Below are 26,705 nucleotides of genomic sequence, written 5' to 3'. Positions count from 1 at the left end.
ATGTGTGAGTAATATTCCATTGTATATATCTACCATACCTCCTTTATCCATTCATCTGTCAATGGACATTTAGGTTGCTTCCATGTTTTGGCTATTGTAAACAGCACTGTACTGAACACTCGGTGCATGTATCCTTTTGAACCATTGTATTCTCTGGATATATGACCAGGAGTGGGATTGCTGGATCATATGGTAACTGTATTTTTAGTTTTCTAAGGAACCTCCATACTGTTCTCCATAGTGGCTGTATCAATTTACATTTCCACCAACAAGGTAGGAGGGTTCCCTTTCCTCCACACCCTCTCCAGCATTTATTGTTTGTAGATTTTTTGATGGCCATTCTGACTGGTGTGAGGTGATACCTCTTTGTAGTTTTGATTTGCATTTCTCTTGTAACTAGTGATGTTGAGCATCCTTTCATGTGCTTGTTGGCCATCTTGGAGAGATGTCTATTTCGGTCCTCTGCCCATTTTTTGATTGGGTTGTTCGTTTTTTTGATATTGAGCTCCATGAGCTGTTTGCATATTTTGGAGTTAATCCCTTGTAAGTTGCTTCATTTGCAAATATTTTCTCCCATTCTGAGGATTGTCTTTTTGTTTTGTTTATGGTTTTCTTTGCTGTGCAAAAGCTTTTAAGTTTATTAGGTCCCATTTGTTTATTTTTGTTTTTATTTTCATTACGTGGTGGATCAAAAATGATCTTGCCATGATTTATGTCAGAGAGTGTTCTGCCTATGTTTTCCTCTAAGAGTTTTATAGTATTTGGCCTAACATTTAAGCCTTTAATCCATTTTGAGTTTATTTTTGTGTATGGTGTTAGAGAGTGTTCTAATTTCATTCTTTTATATGTAGCTGTCCAGTTTTCCCAGCACCACTTATTGAAGAAACTGTCTTTTCTCCATTGTACATTCTTGTCTCCTATGTCATAGATTAGGTGGCCATGGGTGCATGGGTTTACCTCTGGACTTTCTACCCTGTTCCATTGATCTTTCTGTTTTTGTGCCAGTACCATACTGTTTTGATTTCTGTACCTTTGTAGTATAGTCTGAAGTCATGGAGCCTGATTCCTCCAGCTCCATTCTTCTTTCTCAAGATTGCTTTGGCTATTAGGGGTCTTTTGTGTTTCCATACAAATTGTAAATTTTTTTGTTCTAATTTTGTGAAAAATGTCTTTGATAGAGATTGCATTGAATCCGTAGATTGCTTTGCATAGCATAGTCATTTTGACAATATTGATTCTTCCAATCCAAGAGTATGGTATATTTCTCCATCTCTTTGTGTCATTTCAATTTCTTTTATCAGTGTCTTATAGTTTTCGGAATACAGGTCTTTTGTATCCTTAGGTAGGTTTATTCCTAGGTACTTTTTTTTTTTTTGATGCAATGGTAAATGCAATTGTTTCTTTAATCTCTCTTTCTGATCTTTTGTTGTTAGTGTATAGGGATGCAAGAGTTTTCTGTGTATTAATTTTGTATCCTAGCACTTTGCCGAATTCATTGATGAACTCTCGTAGTTTTCTGGTAGCATCTTTAGGGTTTTCTATGTATAGTATCATGTCATCTGCAAACAGATAGTTTTACTTCTTTTTTTCCAGTTTGGATTCTTTTATATCTTTTTATTCTCTGTGGCTAAAACTTCCAAAACTATGTTGAATAAAAGTGGCAAGAGTGGACATCCTTGTCTTGTTCCTGATCTTAGAGGAAGTGCTGTCAGCTTTTCACTATTGAGTGTGATGTTAGCCGTAAGTTTGTCATATATGTCCTTTATTATGTTGAGGTAGTTTCCCTCTATGCCCATTTTCTGGAGAGTTTTTACCATAAATGGTGTTGAATTTTGTCAGATGCAGATTTTTTTCTGCATCTATTGAGATGATTATATGGTTTTTAATCTTCAATTTGTTAGTATAGTGTATCACATTGACTGATTTGCATATATTGAAGAATCCTTGCATCCCTGGGATAAATCCCACTTGATCAGGTTGTATGATCCTTTTAATGTGCTGTTGGATTCTGTTTGCTAGTATTTTGTTGAGAAGTTTTTTGTCTGTGTTCATCAGTGATATTGGTCTGTAATTTTCTTTTTTTGTGATGTCTTTGTCTGGTTTTGGTATCAGGGTGATAGTGGCCTCATAGAATGAGCTTGGCAATGTTCCTTCCTCTGCAATTTTTGGAAGAGTTTCAGAAGGGTAGATGTTAAATCTTCTCTAAATGTTTGATAGAATTCATCTGTGAAGCCATCTGGTCCTGGACTTTTGTTTTTGTGAGTTTTTTAATTGCACTTTCAATTTCAGTACTTGTGATTGGGCTTTTCATATTTTCTATTTCTTCCTGGTTCAGTCTTGGATGTTTGCACCTTTCTAGGAATTTGTCCATTTCTTCTAGGTTGTCCATTTTATTGGCTTATAGTTTCCTGTAGTAGTCTGTTATAATTCTTTGTATTTCTGTAGTGTCCATTATAACTTCTCCTTTTTCATTTCTAATTTTATTGATTTGAGTCCTCTCCCCTTTTTCTTGATGAATCAAGCTAAAGGTTTATCAATTTTGTTTATCTTTTCAGAAAACCAGCTTTTAGTTTAATTGATCTTTTCTATTGTTTTCTTCATCTCTACTTCATTTATTTCTGCTCTGATCTTTATGGTTTCTTTCCTTCTACTAAGTTGGAATTTTGTTTTTTCTCCTTTCTCTGGTTGTTTGAGCTGTAAGGTTAGGTTGTTTATTTGAGATTTTTCTTGTTTCCTGAGGTAAGATTGTATCACTATAAACTTCCCTCTTAGAACTCCTTTTGCTACGTCCCATAGGTTTGGATCAACATGTTTTTGTTTTCATTTGTCTCTCAGTATTTTTTGATTTCCTCTTTGATTTCTTCAGTGACCCATTGGTTATTTAATAACATATTGTTTAGCCTCCATGTGTTTGTGTTTTTTACAGTTTCCTTTTTTCCTGTAATTGATTTCTAATTTCAGAGGGTTTTGGTCAGGAAAGATATTTGATATGATTTCAATTTTCTTAAATTTATTAAGGCTTGATTTGTGACCTAAGGTGTGAACTGTCCTGGAGAATGTTTCATGTACACTTGAGAAGGAAGTGTATTCTGCTGCTTTCTGATGGAATGCCCTATAAATACCAGTTAAGTCTATTTGGTCTAATGTGTCCTTTAAGGTTTGTGTTTCCTTATTAATTTTCTGTCTGGATGATGTGTCCATTGGTGTAAGAGGGGTTTAAAGTTCTCCACTATTGCTGTGTTACTGTTGATTTCCCCTTCTGTGGCTGTTAGCATTTGCCTTATATAGTGAGGTGCTCCTATGTTGGGTGCATAAAGATTTACAATTGTTATACCTTCTTCCTTGTTTGATCCCTTGATCATTATGTACTGTTCTTCCTTGTCCCTTGTAACAGTCTTTATTTAAAAGTCTATTTTGTTTAGTATGAGTATTGCCACTCCAGCTTCTTTTGATTTCTATTTGCATGGAAATTCTTTTTCCATAGCCTCATTTTTAATCTGTATGTGTCCCTAGGTCTGACGTGGGTCTCTTGTAGACAGCATATATACAGGTTTTGTTTTTATATCCATTCAGCCAGTCTATGTCTTTTGGTTGGAGCATTTAATCCATTTACATTTAAGGTAATTATCAATATGTATGTTCCTATTGCCATTTTCTTAATTGTTTTGGGTTTTTTCTTGTAGGTCTTTTTTCTTCCCTTCCTGTTTTGTTCTCTTCTCTTGTGTGTTTTCCACCTAGAAAAATTCCTTTAGCATTTGTTGTAAAGCTGGTTTGGTGGTGCTGAATTCTCTTAGCTTTTGCTTGTCTGTAAAGCTTTTGATTTCTCCATCAAATCTGAATGAGAGCCTTGCTGGGTATAGTATTCTTGGTTGTAGGTTTTTCCCTTTCACCCCTTTAAGTATATCATGCCACTCCCTTCTGGCCTGCAGTGTTTCTACTGCAAAAATCAGCTGATAACCTTATAGGGATTCACTTGTATGTTTTTTTCTGCTTTTCCCTTGTTGCTTTTAATATGTTTTCTTTGTATTAAATTTTTGTTAATTTGATTAATATGTGTCTTGGCCTGTTCCTCCTTGGGTTTATCATATATGAGATTCTCTGTGCTTCCTGGACTTGGTTGACTATTTCCTATGTTATGGAAGTTTATTTAGTATAATCTCTTCAAATATTTTCTCAGGTCCTTTTTTTTCCTCTTCTTCTTCTGGGGCCCCTATAATTTGAATGTTGGTGCATTTAATGTTCTCCCAGAGGTCTCTGAGGCTGTCCTCATTTCTTTTCATTCTTTTTCTTTTATTCTGTTCTGTGGCAGTGATTTCCACCATTCTCTCTCTTCCAGCTCACTTATCCATTCTTCTGCCTTGGTTATTCTGCCATTGATTCCTTCTAGTGTATTTTTCATTTCAGTTATTGCACCGTTCATCTCTGTTTGTTTGTTCTTTAGTTTTTCTAGGTCCTTGTTAAACATCTCTTGCATCTTCTCAATCCATGCCTCCATTCTTTTTGTGAGATCTTGGATCATCTTTACTATCATTATTCTGAATTCTTTTTCAGGTAGATTGCCTATCTCCTCTTCATTTAGTTGTTCTTGTAGGTTTTTATCTTGCTCCTTTGTCTGCAGCAGATTTCCCTTTTGTCTCATTTTGTCTAACTTACTGTGTTTGTGGTGTCCTTTCTGCAGGCTGCAGGATCGTAGCTCCTTTTGCTTCTGGTGTCTGCCCTGGGGTGCGTGAGTTGGATATTGAGTGAGGCCTCCCCTTTGTGGTTGTCACCGCCCCTCTCAGGGGCATGGTGTGCTCTGTAGTTGTTGAGGTAGAAGCCCTGAGATCTGTTTCTTAGCTGTGTTTCTGATCTGCGGTGTAAGATAGGTGGTATTGGAGCACTCCCACTTGGAGAGAAGCTTCTGAGTATTCCTCTTCTGGGGCTGTTCACCTGTGAGTGTGCTCAGTTGTGTCCCCTTTCACCCATTGTGCGGGCTCACAAAGTACACTGTTGTTTGTACTCCTCTCAGTCCCACCATTTGCTGGCAAATGGCCTTCATGACTCTCAGGTATTGTTTTCACCAGGCCACCAGCACAGATCCATTGAGGTCAAGTCCCAGTACTGCAGTAGTCATGCATCTGTACCCACTGTGGGATCTATGGAGGCAGCTCAGACTCTGGCCTCACCCAACCCTCAACTGTATGTGCACACAAAGCCCACAGCTGCTAAAGCCAGATCCGTATCAGCTGCAGGAGCACTTGTTTTCTGTTTGGATGTTCCTTAGGCAATGAATTTAGGAAGCCATCAGCAGAGGTTTAACTCCATGGTTTGTGTAGCTGTGAAGAGAGATTTCAGGTCTTCTTCCTTAGTTGCACAGCCCCTGGGGCTCAGCTGTGGTTTCAGCTCCACTTCTGCATGTTTTCCTCCCACCAGTTTCTGCTCCCGAGGCTGCCCTGGAGCACACATGTCCGCACAGGCCAGTGAAGGCATTCACAGGCATGGCCAGCACAGCTGGAGAAGGCTTTGGCAGGGTGGTGCCTGGGCCACAGGATTGGCGCAGCCTGAGGAGGCTTTGGCAGGGGCGGTTCTCAGGCCCACCAGGACTGGTGTGACCTTTGGAGGCTTTGGCAGGGGTAGCACTTGGGCCCGCCGGGGCCTGCATGGCTGGAGGAGGTTTTAGCTTGAGGGGCAGGCGAGCCTGCTGAGGCAGGCACCCCTGCTAGTGCCTGCAGAGGCAGGGGCCGCCATATGGGGAGGGGAGTTTCAAAGGTGGCCCTGCCCCTTGCATGCCAGTCAACAAATGCACCGTGCTTCTATGGTGGTCCAGGTTTCTCCCTCAGTCTTTTCCAGTTGTGGAGCTCCTTAGTCCCATCCTTTCAGGCTGTCTCTTCACAGCCAACATCTATCCTCTCCCTGGGTCTGCTCTCCAAACCCCACTTTCCAGCACCCAGCCCCCCTCTACACCACGAGACACATGACTTGGGCTGGAGTGTGCAGGGCTGTAGCATGGACCATGCACATAGTTCCTACTCTGTCCTCGCAGAGACTGGATGCTGCATTCCCCTCTGATCCCCCAAAGCTTCCTCTCTATCCCAGATGATCTCTCGACTATGAGGTGGCTTTCCTGAGTGTGGGAACCTCTCCTCTCCTTCAGCTCCCCTGCCCAGGGTGCTGGTCTCATCCTGTTTCCTCTTTTCTTTTCTTCTTTCTTTCATCCTAGCTGGTTGCATGGGGATTTTTCTTGTCCTTTTAGGTGTCCAAGGACCTCTACTAGTGTTCAGTAGGTGCCCTGTGAGAATTGTTTCATTTGTAGATGTATTCTTGTTGTACTTGTGAGGAGAGGCGAACTCCAAGTCCTCCTATTTTACCATCTTGACTCCTCCCCCCAATCAATTTTCTTTTTTTATATAAATTTATTTATTTTTGGCTGTGTTGGGTCTTTGTTGCTGCGCATGGGCTTACTCTAGTTGTGGCAAGCGGGGGCTACTCTTTGTTGCAGTGTGCATGCTTCTCTTTGCAGTGGTTTCTTGTTGCAGAGCACAGGCTCTAGGTGTGCAGGCTTCAGTAGTTGTGGCATGCAGGCTCTAGAGCACAGGCTCAGTAGTTGTGGTACATGGTCATAGTTGATCCGTGGCATGTGGGATCTTCCCAGACCAGGGATCAAACCCGTGTTCCCTGCATTGGCAGGTGGATTCTTAATCACTGGAACACCAGGGAAGTCCCAATTTTCTTATATTTAGCCAGATTTGCTTTCTGGCCCAGCATGCATTCTATTCTGGAGAATGTTACATGGGAACTTGAAAAGAATGTGTATTCTGCTGCTTTAGGATGGAAGGTTTTATAAATATTAAGTCCATCTGGTCTAATTTGTCATTTAAGACCTGTGTTTCCTTACTGATTTTCTGTCTGCATGATCTGTCCACTGATGTAAGCGAGGTGTCAAAGTCCCACACTGTTATTGTGTTATTGTTGATTTATCCTTTAAGGCTGTTAGCATTTTATATATTGAGGTTTTCCTGTGTTGGGTACATATATATTAATATTTACAATATTATATCTTCTTCTTGGATTGATGACTTGATCATTATGTATTGTCTTTCTTTGTCTCTTGTAACAGTCTTTATTTTAAAGTCTATTTTGTCTGATATGAGAATTGCTACTCCAGCTTTCCTTTGATCTCCATTTGCATGGAATACCTTTTTCTGTCCCCTCACTTTCAGTCTATATGTGTCTCTAGATCTGATGTGGGTCTCTTGTAGACAGCATATATATGGGTCTTATTTGTGTATCCATTCCGTCAGTCTATGTCTTCTGGTTGAAGCATTCAATCCTTTTACATTTAAGGTAATTATCTATTTTATATGTTCTTATTGCCGTTTTGTTAATTGTTTTAGATTTGTTTGTGTAGATCTCTTTTTCTTGCTTTTCTCTTTTGTTCTCTTGTGATTTGATGACTATCTTTAGTGTTGTGTTTGGATTCCTTTTAATTTTAGTGTGTACATCTATTATAGATATTTTGTTTGCAGTTACCATGAGGTTTTGGTATAGCGGTCTACATGTACACATGACTGTTTTAAGTTGCAGACCTCTTAATTTCAAATATCCTGCATTCATACTCTCCTCCTCTTATGATTACTGGTTTTGACATCATATTTGTATGTAGATGATTTTCTACCTTTACTATGTGTTTGCCTTTACTGGTGAGCTTTCCCATTAATTGTCTTGTTTCTACTTCCAGCGTTTTCTGCTTAGAGAAGTTCTTTTGGCAGTTGTTGTAAAGCTGGTTTGGTGGTGATGAGTTCTTTTAGTTTTTGCTTATCTGTAAAGCTTTTGATTTATCCACTGAATCTGAACGAGAGCCTTGCTGCTGGATAGAGTGTTCTTGGTTGTAGGTTATTCCCTTTCATCACTTTAAATATATGGCACCACTCCCCTGTGGCCTGCAGAATTTCAGCTGAAAAATCAGCTGATAACCTTATGTGAATTCCCTTGTATGTTATTTTTTTGCTTTTCCCTTGTTTTTAATATTTTCTCTTTGTCTTTAATTTTTGTCAATTTGATTAATGTGTTTCTTGGCATGTTTCTGCTTGGGTTTATCCTGTATGGGACTCTGTGCTTTTCCTGGACTTGGGTGATTGTTTCATTTCCCATATTAGGGAAGTTTTCAGCTATTATTTCTTCAAATATTCTCAGGCTCTTTCTCTCTCTCTTCTCCTTTTAGGACCCCTATAATGCAAATGTTAGTGTGTTTGACATTGTCCCAGAGGTCTCTTAAACTGCCCTTATTTTCTTCATTATTTTTCTTTATTCCATTCCATGGCAGTGATTTCCACCATTCTGTCTTCAGCCCACTGATTTGTTCTTCTGCCTCATTTAGTCTGCTATTGATTCGTTCTACTATATTTTTAATTTCAGTTATTGTATTCTTCAACCCTGTTTGGTTGCTCTTTATATTTTCTGACTCTTTGGTAAAATATTTTTATAACTTCTTGCTCTGTGCATTCATTCTTTTCCTGAGTTCTTGGATCACCTTTACAATAATTATTTTGAACTCTTTCTCAGTTAGATCGCCTATCTCCACTTCACTTAGTTGTTCTTGTGTTTTATCTTGTTCTTTCATCTGCAACATATTCCTTTGTCATCTCATTTTGTTCACATTTCTATTTGTATTTTTATGTATGTGGTAGTTTAGTTACACTTCTCAACCTTGGAGAAGTGGCCCTCTGTAGGGGATGTCTTATGTGTCCCAGCATTATACTCCCCTTCACTCAAGGGCCAAAGACCAGCTGTTTCCCCAGAATAGGTTCTGACTTGTGTTTATGGACTCAGTTTGGCAGGCTGCAGTATGGTGGTTTTCTAGCTTCTGGTGTCTTTCCCCTGGTGAGTGAGGCTGGTCTAAAGGCTTGTTCAGGTTTCCTGGTCAGAGGGTCTGCCCACTAGTGTTTGGAGCTAGGTGTTGTCCCTCTGGTGGGCAGGGATATGTCAAGTGGTGTGTCTAAAGGTGGTTGTGGGCTCAGGAAGTCTTTAGGCAGCCTGTCTTCTGATGGTTGGGGCTGTGTTCCCACCCTGTTGGTTGTTTGGCCTGAGGCGTCCCAGCACTGGAGCTTACAGGCTGTTGGGTGGGGCCAGGTCTTGGGGCCAAAGACCCAAAATGTCTGCCTGAAGCCAGAGTGCACATAGGTCTCTGCTATGTCTGCCACCTTTTATGACCCCAGAGAGAGCTACAGCCATCTGCCACCTCCCCAGGGACACTCTAAGACTAGCAGGTATGTCTGGCACATGTTCTTCTGGAGTCACTACTTCTGCCCAGGGTTCCAGTGCCTGCGAGACCTATGTGCACCCTCCAGGAGTGAAGTCTCTGTTTCCCCCAGTCCTGTGGAGCTCCTACAATCAAGCCCTGCTAGCCTTCAAAGCCAAATGCTCTGTGGGCTCCTCCTCCCAATGCTGGACCCCTAGGTTGGGGCAACTGGTGTGGGGCTCAGAGCTTTCACTTCTGTGGGAGAACTTCTGCAATATAATCAATCTCCAGTTTGTGGGTTGCTAATCTGGGCAGTATGGGATTTGAGTATATTGTGAGTGTGCCCCTCCTACCATGGTTTCTTCTTCATGTCTTTGGATGAGGAATATCTTTTTTTTTGGTAGATTCCAGTCTTCTTTATTGATGGTTGCTCAGCAGTTAGTTGTGATTTTGGTGTGTTTGTGAGAGGAGGTGAGCTCACGGTCCTTTTACTTCACCATCTTTCTCAACTGAAACTTATTTTTGAGTACAGTATAAGCTAGAGATAGAATTTTACTTATTTCTTGCATGCAAATTGTACTAGCAAAATTTATTAAATGCAGTTCATTATTTTTCAACTGATTTGTAATATCAACTTGTTAACAAAAACACTTACAGGACATGTATGTGTGGATCTGCTTAAGTCCTCTTTTCCATTTTACTATTCTTTTAATAATATCACATTGTTTTCATTATTATAACTTTACAATAAGTGAAATTCTTGTCAAGGAGAGACTATGAATTTATATTTTTTCAAAATTGCCTTAGGTATTATTGGAATTTTGCTGTTCCATGTACATTTTAGGATCAGCATATGAAGTTGCATGAAAAAAGTTACTTTCCCATCATGAAAATTACATTTTCTCCCTTTATTTAAAGTCATTCTTTATGTCCAATAATATTTTATAATTTTCTCTATTACAATTCTGTGCATCCTTTGTTTTTATTTCCAGTTTGAGAAGTTTTGCTTAATTACATGTTTTAACCGGTTATTGAATGTAAGGAAACCATTTGACCTTATTTTAAGCCATGTTGTTTTTTTAAATGATAAACTGCTCTGATTGGCTAAAACATCAGAATGAATCCTATGGGATAAAGATATTAATCTGTAAAACTGAAACATATATACCAAGTCATAATGTAAAACACAAATTTACTACTTTATTATGGTCAAGTTTGAAGCCATTATTTTAAGGTTTTTTGGTTTGTTTTTTAGTGAGAATATGTCGATGTAATGTTACTGATTTTGTATGTCTGGAACAATCTTTAATTTCCCTTCAGTTTGAATAACAGTTTAGGATTATATATTTCCTTAGGAGTGTGAACATATTTCTAATGCTTCTGGTGAGATGCCTGCTTAAATTCAATTATGGTTCCTCTGTAGATAATCTCTCTATTACTTCTGGTAGCATTTTAAGTTTGTCCTTTTTTTTATGATTCTCTGAAATTTTACTTTGATGGCTGACTTAATTTTATGATTCTCTTTCAGTACTCAGAATTCATTTTCAATCTAAGGACCCATTTATTTCCTCTTTTGTAGTAAACTCCATTATTGTTTCTTGGATGATATTTTTCTTTCCTTCCCTCTCTTCTTTGTCATTTGTTGACCTCTACTAGCTATAATCAGGTTGAACCTACCAACTTACCTTCCAAGTTTCACAACTGCTCTCATTTTATTCTGTAATTTACATATTAATTCCTCACTAATTATCATACCATTGGTTCATTCTCACTTTGACTAGTCCAACATAAACTTTATCAATTGGGATTTCTTTTTTATTTTTATTATTCTGACCATATTTTTCTGACCATATTTTTCAGTTCTAATTTTATTATTCTGACCATATTTTTCAGTTCTAAGATCTTTAGTTGTTTTCATTTTAATTATTTTTTTCTTATATAATTTTAGCCTCTTTGGTTTCACTATTTCTTGTACTTCTTATAAACATGTATTCCTTTTCCTCTCTGATGAACTCCCCCAAAAGTTATAAAAGTCTCCTTCTAATTGTTCTATTATTTGTTTTCACTCATCTGCTGGTTGGTATACTTTTCTTTTTAGCTGTATTTCTTTTAAATCCATCTATTGTGGAATTTGAATTTGCAGACTCTCCTTAAGTAATTTTTTAACCTCTCTTCCAGCACTCATTCCCTGTAGTTTGTTGGTTCAGTTGCCTTCACTTGGCTCCTGGGCCTTAAGCTGCAGCCCTGTCTTTCATAATTCACTTGGATTTTTGCTCCACAGGGCCGATGAGAGCTTGAAAAGCCATCAATGTGTAAGAAAGACTGATGTTAGTGTTGGTCACAGGATTGTTTCTGTATTCTCTAAGCCTCTACGGCAAAAACGTCACATAGGACATTGGTATATGAAGGAGATGGCACAGCTTTAATTCAGCCTTATTTTCCTATGTGGCAGCCTCACCCCAGTCCCTGGTTCAAGCAGGCTTTAAACTTGCTCCTGTTCCTCTATATTTCAGTCATTCTAACTGCATTGTAACTGCATTGTATTTCTGTTCTGTTTGTTTGTTTATTATTCAAGGAAAATCTTATTTTGTGCTTTGAAATTATGAATCTCTTCTTAGTTTTTATTTTTTATAATTATCATCAATCATGCTATGTTTTTAAAGCCAGAGATAACCTCGGTGTTTTAATATCATGTTGACAAACAGTCTTGACTCTTCATATATGAAAAGTGAAACGCGGCATTTTCCCTTTGCCATACTTTGAGTTCCCAGAGGTTAAAAAAATAGACCTTTCATCTTTATTTGCCACTACCTAATAATTTATGGCACACTGTAAGCATGTAATACACATTTAAGTGTATTTAGTGGCTCTTCATCTCATCTTTTATACCTCAGAACAAAAATTTAATTCTACATGAATTGAAAGATAAAGAAGAGAGCCTTCATCCTATCCTTTCCCCATATTCAGATATATAAAGGATCTAAACCTAAATCTGATTTGTAAAAGTATTTAGAACTCTCTTCTATCTTTAAATACTTAATCACATGTCAGTGAATTTACTTTTTTCGTAAATGTGTTTTTCCAGATTTATCAAAATAGAATATCAAAGGGGTTCTGAATTAAGATGGCAGAGTACGAAGAGCCTGAGTTCATCTCCTCCCACAGAAACACCAAAACTACAACTACATGTGGAACAACCATTTCTGAGAACAACCTGAACACTAGCAGAATAGATTTTCTACAACTATGCATATAAACAAAAGGTTACATCAAGACAAGAAGGAGGAGCAGAATGGTGTTCTAATCAGAACCCACACAACTAGTATAGCAGCACACAAGCAGGAGGAATATCACAGCTGCAGAGGTGCTCCCATCCCAGGGGACTTGCACTGGAAAGAAGAGCCCCATCTTTGAAAATCAGTGAGGACTATGTCCAAGAGAGCTCGAGACTCTGCTTTTGAAGAGCTCGTGCACAAACTCACTCCAAGTTCCAGTGCAGAGGCAGCAGCTTTGAAAAGCACCTGGGTCATGAGATTCATTGACTGATTCTAGGGCATGTGCCAGAGTGGCAGGAATCTGTTAGAACTTTCTCCAGGTACAGAAGTGCTGAAAGGCAACATGTTTTTAAACTCTCCTTCTACCTAGCTGACCTAGTGCTGGGAGGCACCATTTCTGTCATTATCCATCAACCCAGCTAACACTGGGCACCCTTTCCCAGTGTTCCCAAGGACCTGTCCTGCCCAACTCACCTACTTTAGCCAGTTCATCCAAAGTGGCTCCTTCTCTGCCCAACCTGGCAAGCTGCCTTGGATGACAATGGTGTCCCTCCAAAGCAGCAACCACTTTGGGGAGTCAGCTCCACCTATCAGGGTGCCCACAGGGGATTGTGCCTCTGGGCCCAACAGGACACATTCTACATAATGCCACTCTTTCAAGACTAGGAGACACAGCTGATTATTCTAAGTACCTAAACAAACACAGACTTAGGCACAATGAGGAGACAAAGGAATACATTTCAAATAAAAAACCAAAACCTCAGAAAAAAGGTAAATAAAACATAGCTAGATAAGCAATTTATGTGATAAAAAGCTCAAATAGGCTCACCAAACTTGGGAAACAAGTGAATGAACTCAGCAAGCTCTTCTACAAAGAGAAAATATTAAAAAGAGAACGACTCGGAACCAAAGGATACAGTAACCAAAATAAAAAATAGGGGGAAGGACCAGCAGACAGGTTAGTGGAAATCACCCAATTGGAAGAGCAAGAAGAATGAATAAGTTAATGAGTATAGTTTAAGAGACCTCTGGAACAATACAGTGCAAACTAAGATTTGCATTATAGGGATTCAAGAAGGATAACCAGAAAGGAATAGAAAAACTTTTTGAAGAAATAATGACTGAAAACTTCCCTAACCTGGCAAAGGAAAGAGACATCCAAGTCCAGGAAGCACAGAGAGTGCCAAACAAGATGAACACAAAGAGACCCACACCGAGACATGTTATAATTAAAATGTCAAAAGTTAGAGAATCTTAAAATCAGCAAGAGAAAAATAAGTAACACACAAGGAAACCCACAAAGACTATCCAGTGACTTTGCAGCAGAAACCTCACAGGCCAGAAGGAACTGGCTTGATATATCCAAAGTGCTGGAAGAAAAAGCTTACAATCAAGAATACTCTGTCTGGTGAGGTTATCATTCAGAACTAAAGAAAGGAGAGATACAGTTTCCCAGACAAGCAAAAACTAAAGGAGTTCATCACCACTCAACTGGCCTTACAAGAAATGTTAAAGGGGCCTTACGAGAAATGTTAAAGGGGCATCATTAAATGGAAAAGAAAAAGCCACAAATATGAAAAAATATCCTACTGGTAAAGGCAAACATGTAGTAAAGGTAGTGGATCAATCACTTCTAGAGCTAGTATGAAGGTTAAAAGACAGAAGTAGTAAAATTATCTACCTCTAAAATAATTACATAAGCAATACACAAACAGATGTAAAATATGACACAAAATACACAAATTGTGAACAGGGTCAGTAAAAATGTAGTGCTTTTAGAATATGCCCAAACTTATGCAACCATCAACTTAAATAACATATATGTAGGTTGTTATATATGAACCATATGGTAACCACAAACCAAACATCTATAATACATACACAAAAAATAAAGAGAAAGGAATATAAACATAACACTAAAGAAAGTCAACAAATCACAAAGGAGGAGAATGAGAGAAGAACAGAATAACTACAAAACAACCAGAAAATGATTAACAAAATGGCAATAAATACATAGCTATCAATAATCACTTTAAATGTAAATAGACAAAATGCTCCAATCAAAAGACAGGGTTGCTGAATGGATAAAGAAACACAACCTATATATATGCTGCCTACTAGAGACTCATATCTGAAGACACACACAGACTGGAAAGTGAAGGGATGGAAAAAGATATTCCATGCAAATGGAAACAAACAAAAGCTGGGATAGCAATATTTATATCAGACAAAATAGACTTTTAAACAAAGACTGTAACAAGGGACAAAGGAGGGCATCACATAATGATAAAGGGATTAAACAAGAGGCTATATGCACCCAACATAGGAGCACCTAAATACATAAAGCAAATCACAGACATAAAGAAAAAAATGACAGTAATACAGTAATGCTAGGGAACTTTAACACAACCACTTACATCAATGGATAGAAGAAATCAATAAGGAAACATTGACTTAAATGACACATTAGATCAGATGGACCTAATAGATAACTAGACAAAATTCCAACCCCAAACAGCAAAATACACATTGTTTTCAAGTGCACATGGAATATTCTCCAGGACAGATCACATGTTAGGCCACAGAACGAGTCTCAATAAATGAAGAAGACTGAATTCATACCAAGCATTTTTTTCTGACCGAAGTGTTATGAAACAAGAAATCATTTACAAGAAGAAAACTGTAAAAAAACAAACGTGGAGGCTAAACAACATGCTTCTAAAAAACCAATGGGCCATTGAAGAAATTAAAAATAGAAAAATACCTTTGGACAAATAAAAATAAAAACAAAAAATCCAAAATTTACAGGATGCAGCAAAAGCAGTTCTAAGAGGGAATTTTATACCAATACAGGCCTTTGTCAAGAACCAAGAAAAATCTCAAACAATCTAGCCTTACAACTGACACCACAGAAATACAAAGGATAGTAAGAGATTACTACAAAAAATTGTACACCAACTAATTGAACAACCTAGAAGAAATGGATAAATTCTTAGAAATACACAATTTTCCAAGGAAACAGAAAATCTCAGCAGACCAACAAACAAAAGTGTAGGACCAGACAGCTTCACAGGTGAATTCTACCAAATCTTTAAAGAAGAGTTAATACCTCTCCTTCTCAAACTATCCCAAACAACTGAAGAGGAAAGAACAATTCCAAACTCATTCTATGAAGCCAACATTACTGATACAAAAACCAGATAAAAACAGTACAGTAAAACAGTACAGTAAAAGAAAGTTACAGGCCAATATCCCTGATGAACGTAGGCAGTACAGTGTTTGACATTGGTCTTAGCAGTATTTTTTTGCATCTATCTCTTCAGGCAAGGGCAACAAAAGTAAAAATAAACGTGACTATATCAAATTAATAAGCTTTTGTACAGTGAAGGAAACTATCAACCAAACAAAAAGGCAAACTACTGAACAGAAATATGTATATACTTTGATTAAATTGTTTTCAGTTTAATTTACCACAATATAAATGGGATCTATAACTCAGCAACAACCTCCCATGGCATCTCTTAAATGTCATCAAACATAACATAGCCAGAGTTATCTTCATAAAACAAAAGTCCTATTATTTACTTACCTTAGAACACTCCATTGTCTTCCCTTCATCTACTGAAAAAAATCATAACTCCTTATCTTGAATATTAGTATCTCAGTGTTCACTGTGCCATTTTCACAATAACCAAAGGTAGAAACTCGTGTCCATAAACAGATGAATGGATAAATAAAATGTGTTATATACATACAATAAAATATCATTCAGCCATAAAGAGGGGAATGAACTTCTGACACCTGCTACAATATGGATTAACCTTCAAAACATTATACTGAGTGAATTGTGCCACACACAACAAAACATATATTGTATGATTCCACTTACGTGAAATATATACAATAGCCAAATTCATTGAGAAAGAAAATAGATGAAAGATTACCAGAGAATACAGGGAGGGGGAATGGGGAGTAACTGCTTAAACAGGGTTTCTGTTTAAAGAGAGAAAAATGATTTGGAAGGACTTCCCTGTGGCACAGTGGTTAAGAATCCACCAGCCAATGCAGGGGACACGGGTTTGAGCCCTGGTCTGGGAAGATCCCACATGCTGCAGAGCAACTAAGCCCACATGCCACAACTTCTGAACCTGCAGTCTAGAGCCTGTGAGCCACAACTACTGAAGCCCGCATGCCTAGAGTCCATGCTCCACAACAAGAGAAGCCACTGCAATGAGAAGCCCATGCACCACAATGAAGAGTAGCCCCCACTTGCTGCAACTAGAGAAAGCCTGTGTGCAGCAACGAAGACCCAAGGCAGCCAATAAATAAATAGATTTATTTTAAAAGTTTTGGAAATAGATGGTGATGGCTGCACAATATTGTGAATGTAACTGATGTCACTGAATTGTACAATTAAAAGTTGAAATGGCAAATGTTATGTTTTATATATTTTTAACCTAATTTTAAAAATAATGTAATTATTAATAATGTAATATACTAATAATGTAGCATACCCAAAATTATTGAACAGTACACTTTTAATGAATGAGTTGTATGGTATGTATATTATATCTCAATGAAACTTTTTCTTTAATACTACTTATCTTGGCAGACCAAATCCTTCAATATTGGACTTCTCTCTAGGACTCGATAGCCTCATCTCACACCATTCATGCCATGAAACCCATGTTCTAATCATGCCAAATGATGTGTCACTCCTTGTCTACCCTGTGCTTTTTCATGTCTTTATACTTAAAATTTTCTGAGCCTTTAGTCTACAAGAGTAGTTTGTAATCTTTTTTGTTCTGAGGACTTTTACAGTCTTAAAAAGTATTGAAGACTCCAGCAAAATTTTTGTGTATGTGAGTTACATCTATAGCTATTATGTGAGAAATTTAAACTAAAAAATTTGTTTTGATATGTATTAATATATTTTAAAAAACAAAAATGAATTGACTGCATATTAATATAAATAACATCTAAAAAATAGCTGTATTTTTTTAAAATGAGAAGACAGCATTGTTTTATCATTTTATAGATTTGTTTACTCTCTGGATTACTAGAAGACAACTGGATTCTCACATCTACTACGTCCAATCTGTTGTGTTGTTTTAGTTGAAATTTGTGAAGAAAATCCAGCTTCACACAGCAGTGAAGTTGGAAAAGGAAGGAGGGTTTTAACAGCCTTTTCAGATAATTCTGGATATGATTTTATACTACAACAACACAAATGGTAGTTACTTAAAGGTTAGCTTCCGTGTGGAATCAGAAACTATAGTGATGAACTTTTCCTATTCTATTACATTAAAATTCATTCGTCTATCTTATACTCTGAATGGATCATTTACCCAGGCATGATTTTATCATGTCATTTGGAAAATATTGGTTCCCTGAGTTATGCATATCCTCCAAATGCTGACAATTTCAGCATGCAATACCCCCCCACCCCAAATCACTAGTAATATCACTACACATCTCATCAGAAGTATGGGAAGCTATCAAGCTAACTATGGTGGATACAAGTCTTGAAAATTTTAATTTTTACTTGAAATCTTGATTTTTATTTGCAATAAATAATGTAGGTCATTTTCCTTGGAGTGACAGACTCATTGTATTTAGTCTGCCATACACCCAGGTTTGAATAACCATAGTTTGTTCCTCATTCTTTTAAGTAAAAAATGATATTCCTTAAAAAAAGCATAAACTCAAATAATGACAGAAATACGCGGTATCCTTCAGGCAACTATACTTCAGAATGCATCAGAGTTCCTTATATGTATTTTATAATATCACACAGCATATTAAAGAGATGTGTATTGAAGGATTAATATTTAATAAAATTATTTTACTTTTTCTTCAAGGACATTCTTAAGTGAAACTGGCTCTTTTTTTTTTTTCCTGCTATTAAGTGGCAGTGAAAAATGCAATGACTACTAGTACTGTTTGGTGCCACTGTATTGATTAGTGCTAAGGTACCAGCAATTTAGCCACAATGGCTTTTGCACCATTGGTGCAAATGTCAACACAGTGGAAAGGCAAATAAATATCTAGTATTATTATGAAAATAATTTTGATCTCTTACTATGAAAATAATTTTGAACATGTATTGGGAGACCCTAGGAACCACATTTGGGGACCATTGGTCTAAAATTCTTCCTTCTCCACCAGGCTCAACAGGCAGACTCCTATTGATCCCTTACATTTCCTCAACTCATCTCAGTGACATCCTCTGCGCTTCCTCAGAAAGATTATTATCTAGGCCTTTAGTATATCATAGAGTCTAGTGAATTTCAATGTCTGTTTACTCGTAGTTTTCTTCTTAAACTATGGCTTCTAAAGGTCTATGGACTCATATTCATCTTTATACCCAGGGTACCTGACAAAGAATCTGGAGCACAGAAAATGAATAAGTTAGTTAATAGTTACAGATGCAACATAAGTTAGTTAATATTACAGATGCAACATAAGCACTTCCAACTCTGAATTGTGTCAGTCTAGGAAAATGGAGGGAGGACCAGAGAGAATTATAATGTAAACTTCATAGGGATAAACCCAAAGAATCAGTAAGTCTCGAATATGTCTCAAGTCTATGATCAGTACAGTTATAGTTGCATCTTCATATATATACACACACACAGGGAAGCCAAAATGGCATGTGCTGGAATATACAAATTGTTATGAAATTATCAACAAGTATAGTAACCTAGAGAATAAAGAAACAAGAATGTGTATTTGTATATGCTTGAAAGTACACACTTGAACTGATTTGGAAAGGCTGTCAGGTTTGAATAGGCAAAAGGGATTGTGAGGATATTAAATAATGAAAGAACAAAATAAACTGTGACAGGCTTAGCATGGGATGGCAATGTACAATAGGGAGTTTGATGTGTTTTTCACATGAGTAAGCATATGAATAGATGCTGGATCTCACTAGTTATCAGGTAAATGTATATTAATATAAGTTGACTTTTTAAACATATTAGTCATAAGCTAATAAAAATTATAAAATCATTGTCAAAAGTGTGGGAAAATGGATCTTTTTATAAACAGTTAATGAAAACATAAATTGATATGGTCTTTTTGGAGAAATTTGACCAGTTCTAAAAAAAAATAAATAAAACAATGATTTTGCAGTTCTATTTCTAGGATTCTATGCTAAAGAAATATTCACATGTGTGAAAAAACATATTTATGTGCACAAATGTTCACTGTGACATTGTAGGTAGTGATAAGACACCAAAAACAACCTAAATGATTTTCAGTGAGAAAATGGTTAAATAAATTAGTTTACTCTTAGTATAGGATAGATACAGGCTTTCAAAAGAATAAGATAGAGCCTTATCTTAAATAGCCTTAAAAGCTTTTTAAGATATATTGTAAGTGAAAAAAAGCAGGCGAATATTGTATCATTACATTTTCGTAATTACAAATGATACATATACTGCAAGAAAATTCTGGAGGCATGACAGCTGTCACTTACGAGTAAGTAAATGGAATTGATGTTGCAGGGATGAGGCAGAAACTTCAGTTAAAAATCCATATTACTTGAACATTTTATAATTTATGTATTATTTTGCAATTTAAAAAGTAATGAAAAAGATTGACCTCAGTATACTGAAATTAGAAAAGTGAGGAATATATGGAAATCACACAGAGATAGAGAAGAGAGAGATGCTGAATGACGAATATGAAGATTGTCCCTGTAAAAGTTGGATGACAGGAAAGAAGTTTCTCTAAATTATAATGTATAGATAATTCACACAATATTATGTTTGAGTCCTGTAAAATATTAAAAGTATTGTCCTGTAGACTATTAAAAATATTTTTAAAATATTAGATTATTTAATAACATTTTCTCATCAAGACTGTCATATATATGCACACAAAAAATCTGATACTTGAGAAAATAAAATTCACTGAATATAATTAGGTAGATATTCTTAAAGATATAATTTCACCCACTGGAAGAAAATAAAATTAGTAAGTTTTATACTGAAAAATTATTTTCCATGAATTTTAATACACTTATTAATAAGAAACATTATAAAGGAATATACTGAGTGTTCCATGATTAGAAGCTAATAATCATAATATTCACACTGTACATGCTAGCAGTTAATTACTTCTTTGACTTTTGGGGGTTTGGATGTTATAGTTTCACTCATTCTTGAATATAAACTCTAGGAAAATATAATTGCTACATGCAATTACCACTCTAATTTCTCTACTACTCCAAATGATACTCATTTCCACCAAACTGTTTAAAAATAAATTGTTGTACTTACTTTCAACAATTACTTGTCTGTCTTCCCAGTTATCTTTAATAAGCTGTATATTTCCAAAGTGTGCATCGCTGTAGAAGATTCGGTTGGTACCTTTTCTTCTTTGATTATAGTCAAAAGCCAAAGCTATGACATTCTTGAAATAATGTGGATTTTCATATGGCCTTATTGGTGAATTTAAATTGGTTTCATCAGAAAGATGTATACTTTTTAATATTGTTCTCCCTGAATACAGCAAATAGCCTTCATGCCTTAAGCAAGTAACTCCATCCTCTGCTAAATATCCATGGGCACAAGCACAAGTTCTCTGGGAATTTCCTCGATAAAGACAGAGTTGCTGACATCCCCCACTGTCCTTGGCACAAACATTGGTCCCTAGGGAGAAAAAGAAGGTACACACACGTATGTCTGTGTTTTTTCTTTTGCTTTCCAGATAGTTTTTCTTAGAAAAATATTAAAAATTTAATGTTGAATATTCTGGGTTATTTTATGCTTAACTTTTAGACTGGTCAGTATAAATCCAAACACTATAAAGTACTGCTATTTTTAATCACTTCAGTTTAAAACCTGGGATTTTTTTATTTCAAAGATCACATTCTTCTGCTCCCCTGACCATCCAAAGAGAAGCATAAAAAATTTCCCTTAATCAGCCAGTTAAGTGCATAACCCTTTTGAAACTTGATACTGAGATTACAATAGGTTGTATATATTGTAATCTTTGGTACAAGTAACTGATTCACTCAAAACATGAACTGCATTCACCAAAAGAAATAGGCAGTACCTTAAACTTGGTGTCTATGAAGTATATAAGATATCAAAGAAATTTATGGCTCTAATGTGCCTACCTTCCTAAGTATATTGGGCATAAGTTTTTCACTCCAGTTTTGAGTGAAGATATAACATGATATTAAGATTTCTGCATCAGACTAATTCTCCTCTATGAATCCATCATCCTCTCCAAAATTATTATACCTTCCTTTGATGTCAAGAAAATTAATTACAATTTACTCTAATGGACATTTAAAATGAACATTATCTTAATGGAAGTGATATTAAAAAAAATCCAAATCATGTCATATCAGTTTCAAAACACATATTTTAAAGAAATGATGACTCTGGACTTATTTCACACTAATAGAAACCTTCTGGAGCCATCATCACTTTATGTATTAAAATATAATCTGACATGAAAACAACCTTTTGGCCCAAGTAATGTGGCATATTTAGTTAGTTCTAAATAAAGTGTGTGACTATTAAAATATATATATATATATATAAAATCAAAAAAAAAATTTTGGCTGCTTTTTACTCTCTAATATCCTAATTGTGCTTTGTATACTTCATTGAACATGTATATTTATCAAGTGTTTCTATATTACTTAGTCTAAACCTATACTGAAGCCATACCAGGTATATAACATGTCCATATACATGCACTGTCCTAGGCAAAACTATCCATGAACTATTATATATTTATTTCATTAGGCTACTATATGATTTTTGTAGGAAATTAGATGTAAAAAAATAGGGTCTTGAGGTTTTGGACTCATATAAGAATTAATCCCTAACTTAAGTTTGATAAATAAATGTCAAAAAAAATGAGAGAAAGAAAAAACATAAAACGTATTTATCATACAAGAGTGCTGACCTTTCTCTCTTACTCGGTTAAAGATTTTAACCTCCTTCAGGTTGACTCCAAGACCCGTTCTCATGGTTACGGTTTCTGTGGCATCATTCTTGTGGCCCCTTCTGATGGACCCGTTGGCATGTGCTCTGCCAAGAAATTGAACATACGTGATCAACAATCTTTAATCCAAATCAAGCCAGTTATTTAAGCTGAAGGTGTTAACAGATGGCCCAGCAGAAGGGAAAGAAACCAACATTAGTCTGTGACATTGAAAGGGTTGAGCCTGGAATAGCAAGAGTGACTGCCTCTTCTGTGGAAATTACATGGTTTTGTGAGATCCTTTCTGTGGCCTTGCTAAGGAATGGCTAATCCTACAAGGGTAAAGCAACTGGCACTAAAATAACATTTTGAGACTCAAATACTTATGAAAAAATAAATTACCTGTCAGACCAGTAGATGTACGCCCCAAAGACTGCAACTGAAAACATATCCACATTGCTCCCTGACAGCACCATCTCACGATTCCCGCCAGTCTCAAGGTCAATTCTTTCTATCTTGTCTATACGAGCATCACACCAATACAATTTATTTTCCTAAGGTTGATTGAAAAGTAATATTACAAGCTGTTTTTGATTGTTTTATAAAGAAAATAAGAGAACACTAAAAGTAGACTAATGCAAGTTGGCAGTTAATGCACTTTCAATACTTAAGAAATCCAACAGACCTCATAGTCAATGGAGATGCCATTTGGCCATGCTATTCCCACGCTTACGAGGACAACCTTCTCTGAGCCATCTAAACGAGCCTTTCCAATGGACGGCATCTGTCCCCATTCAGTCCAGAACAAGTAGCTGAAATTAAATTGTAGATAAATGCAGATAAACACAAAACTGTGTAGTATTAATAACAACAGCAATACCATTCATACTAACAGAAAATAACACCATTTAAAAATTAATATATGTGTGTAATGTTTACAATAAAATAATTTTTATTATAAAAAAAATTTAACCATTCATAGAAATCACAAGGAAGCATTTCCAAAATACCTTTTGTACATGCTGCTCCCTATCTGAAATGCTTTTTTTCAATCTACTTGCTTAATTCCTTCTTTTTTAAATATATCAAACATTTCCCTCAAGAAGCCTTCTGTGTTCTCTCTGATTATTGCACCATATACTCTGCCTCATAGCATGAATTAGAGTGGCAAATTTACACTTGTGTTTCTTTACAAAGTTACTTTTTATTAATATTTTTTGCTCCCATTAGACTTTAAGCTCAGTGAGGACAGTGATCTTTTTTCTTATTCACTATTATACCTATAGCACTAGGTAATTTATGAATGTACACATGAATACATTATAACTTTCAGTTCTGTCCACTTAGACTGCTAAATGGCTATTCAACTTTGAATTTTATAAATCATCTTGTGAAGGCATCTTAAAACATGAATTTATACAAAGCAGACATTCTTATTTTAGTAATCTTTTAACGTAATGTGGAAGGACTGTGGAAGAAAATAAAATATAGAAGAAAGAAAATCCACAGTATGCTGAAATATAACATGTCAAAAAATGAAATGTTAAAAAACAGAAGGTACATAATCCATGTTTCTTTCACCTATTCATTCAATAAATATAGTATTTATATTACAATACAGAAATTCATGCTTTCAGATAAATCAGATCTATTCTTTTGAAGTTATGCCCAGTGAAGTTTTATTCAGCTGTCAGATAACAGCAATGACTGACTAAAGTTTAGAAAAATATGGCAATCATTGATTCAGTCAGGTAAAAATGAGTGTGTATTCTGTGCATATTTGAATACGTATATAACAGCAATCATACACAAGAAGAGAAAGTGAGACTGCATATAGGAAAAGCAAAGAAGACCTACATTCATATTTTGTATTAGTTATCCATGAAAAATGATAAACTACATAAAATATGTATTTCCTTTATGCATATTGTTTTGATTTATTTTAAAAGTTGATTTTTTCCCCCTGAAAATGCTGTACAAAATAAATGCATTGGACTTTTACACCCAGACAAATATGAAGTGTGGCTGGAATCCCAAGTATATTAATCCTGAAGAAACTTTTATTAATATTTACAAGCTCTATAAATCACAAAGGGAAAACTTTGTAGCAAGAAATCCAACTAGGGCTTCCCTGGTGGCGCAGTGGTTGAGAGTCCACCTGCCGATGCAGGGGACACGGGTTCGTGCCCCGGTCCGGGAGGATCCCACATGCCGCGGAGCGGCTGGGCCCGTGAGCCATGGCCACAGAGCCTGCACGTCCGGAGCCTGTGCTCCGCAAAGGGAGAGGCCACAACAGTGAGAGGCCCGTGTACCGCCAAAAAAAAAAAAAAAAAGAAATCTAACTAATATTGGTTAGACTAGGTTGAAGCAGGCATGGAAATATCTATATTTCTATTAAAATTATAATTTTCAAATCTTTAAGGGACATTGCATTAAAAAATTATTAAAAATAAAAACACTATTTTAACTGAGAGGTAAAATGTTGCTTCATTTAACTTTTCAAGGAGAAATTTTAGCATTACTAATGACACTAAAATGACAAGTCAGTCATTTGTTAAGATGACAGGGATGTTACACTGTGAAGGAGGCATTTTGGGAGCCAAGACAGATCTGTGCTTATTTATTCAATCTGATTCTTGTCATCTACTTTTAATACACTCCAGAGTTCAAATATGGAAGGCAATGGGTATAATATACTTTTTATTTAATAGTAATCTTTCAAATGTACTAAATGACTAATAAAAATATTATACCGAGTAGGTCAAATCAGCCATTTAACATATTTAATTCTCACAACTTTGGAAATTGCAGTTCAGGAAGTTAATGATCCACAGTCACATGGCTGATAGGGGAACTGCACTCAGGCTTTACTAACCCAGGGCTATATCTTCTTCTCTATGCTGTCTCACCAAATAGAAATATAATACAACAATATAACAATCTTAAATCAAGTGATATTTTTCCCTAAGCATAAGGAATATAACAAAGATCTCCATACTTGAAAAACAAAACAAAACATGAAAAAAGTCTTAGTATTAAAAACAAGTCTCTTTTTTCCCCTAGTAGTTCCTATTTTTTTGAAATTTGCAGTACTTCTAGGCAGGAGGCTTAGATGAATGGCAACAAAATTAGGAATAAAAAAAATATTCAAAATAAAACTATCTTGAATACAGATTTTACTCAAATTTTCAGCAGTAATTTGACACACTGTCACAATATGTAAAGCCAAAGCTGACTGCAAGCATTACTTTTATGGCTAAAATATTTATCAACTTAATACAACTAAAAGATTCTACACTTGCCAAAATTAAGCAACATTTTATGATGGTCAGGCAAAGAATAATTTATTTTCTCCCTAAACTGAAATTGAAAGTAAAGAATTGAATAGAATTAGCACCTTGAGAACCTTTGGGAATTACAAACCAAATACAGAGAAAGAACACTCTCTAACTTATAAAACTGCAGCAAGAAACTTATGAATAATTTGAGTGTAATTTATATAGATGTGCTTGGGATATCTTTAATGAACATAGATTCTTCATATATAAACGTGATCTTCAGCAATGGGAAGAAATGAAAATTTTTTCACTGGTTTTTGAGACTCCATGGAAATTAACATTCAGTGGTGGCATTTCAAATAGATGTTGTCCACATTTAAGTTCAAATTTTGCTGTAGTGGAGTGTTTGTTGGATTGTATGATATAGCCAAGAAAATTGCCTTTAGAGAATTAGCTTGGTTAATCTAGCCCTGAAAATACTTTCCAAGCCTATCCCAGATCCAGAAATTTTCAAAATTGTCAAAATCAAATGCTGTATTGTATGATCGACATTTCTCTGGATAATAATTTGTTCTACACTGAAAACTCCCTTATTTACAGAAGCTTATAGTTACAGAATTTAAAAACAGAACATTTAAAAAAGACATTCAAAAGTGGTTTGAAGGATTATAGAAATACTATCAGAAATCATCGTAACACAAATATCCCTTATTGTCTTAATTAGACACAGAAGTTCTTGGCAGGAACATGTGCAAAGAATATATATCACAAGCTAACTTCCAATTAATTACTGACATTTGGTTAATAGGTAGAAGACTCCATTTGGTAGTGTTGGAGTTTCCAAAGACCTAGCATACACTTAGTGGTCCCCAAAAGTTTTTAAACTTACCATATGACAACTGTACTGATGTCAGAATTAGTTTACACACAGGTGCTCTTATAAAGGAAAACAAATGTTTTTATGTCACAATTAGATTCAAGCTGAAA

The 26,705-nt window shown here is 36.0% G+C and overlaps 1 protein-coding gene across 1 annotated transcript; it reads right to left on the bottom strand.

The window, feature by feature from the left end:
- Positions 1-20,437: 20,437 nt before the first annotated feature.
- Positions 20,438-23,845, bottom strand: LRP1B (LDL receptor related protein 1B). The gene is made up of 4 exons (XM_022569646.3): positions 23,126-23,845; positions 22,843-22,994; positions 22,423-22,547; positions 20,438-21,149 (listed from the first exon to the last, which is right to left on the bottom strand). The coding sequence occupies exons 1-4, from the start codon at positions 23,321-23,323 to the stop codon at positions 20,650-20,652; spliced, it is 975 nt and encodes a 324-aa protein (XP_022425354.3). The 5' UTR covers positions 23,324-23,845; the 3' UTR covers positions 20,438-20,649.
- Positions 23,846-26,705: the final 2,860 nt, after the last annotated feature.

This window comes from Delphinapterus leucas, chromosome 8, assembly GCF_059928025.1.
Source record: "Delphinapterus leucas isolate spDelLeu-1000000601 "Yukka" chromosome 8, BTC_Dleu_Yukka2, whole genome shotgun sequence".
NCBI classification, from domain to species: Eukaryota; Metazoa; Chordata; class Mammalia; order Artiodactyla; family Monodontidae; genus Delphinapterus; species Delphinapterus leucas.
This window is presented reverse-complemented; position numbering and strand designations above follow the sequence as displayed.

Coding starts and splice junctions, on each gene's coding strand:
- LRP1B (XM_022569646.3), bottom strand. CDS start 23,323: ATGGTATTGCTGTTGTTATTAATACTACACAGTTTTGTGTTTATCTGC. Junction 22,548..22,842: donor TACATCTACTGGTCTGACAG/GTAATTTATTTT, acceptor ATTTCTTGGCAG/AGCACATGCCAACGGGTCCA. Junction 21,150..22,422: donor TAACCGAGTAAGAGAGAAAG/GTCAGCACTCTT, acceptor TTTTCTCCCTAG/GGACCAATGTTTGTGCCAAG.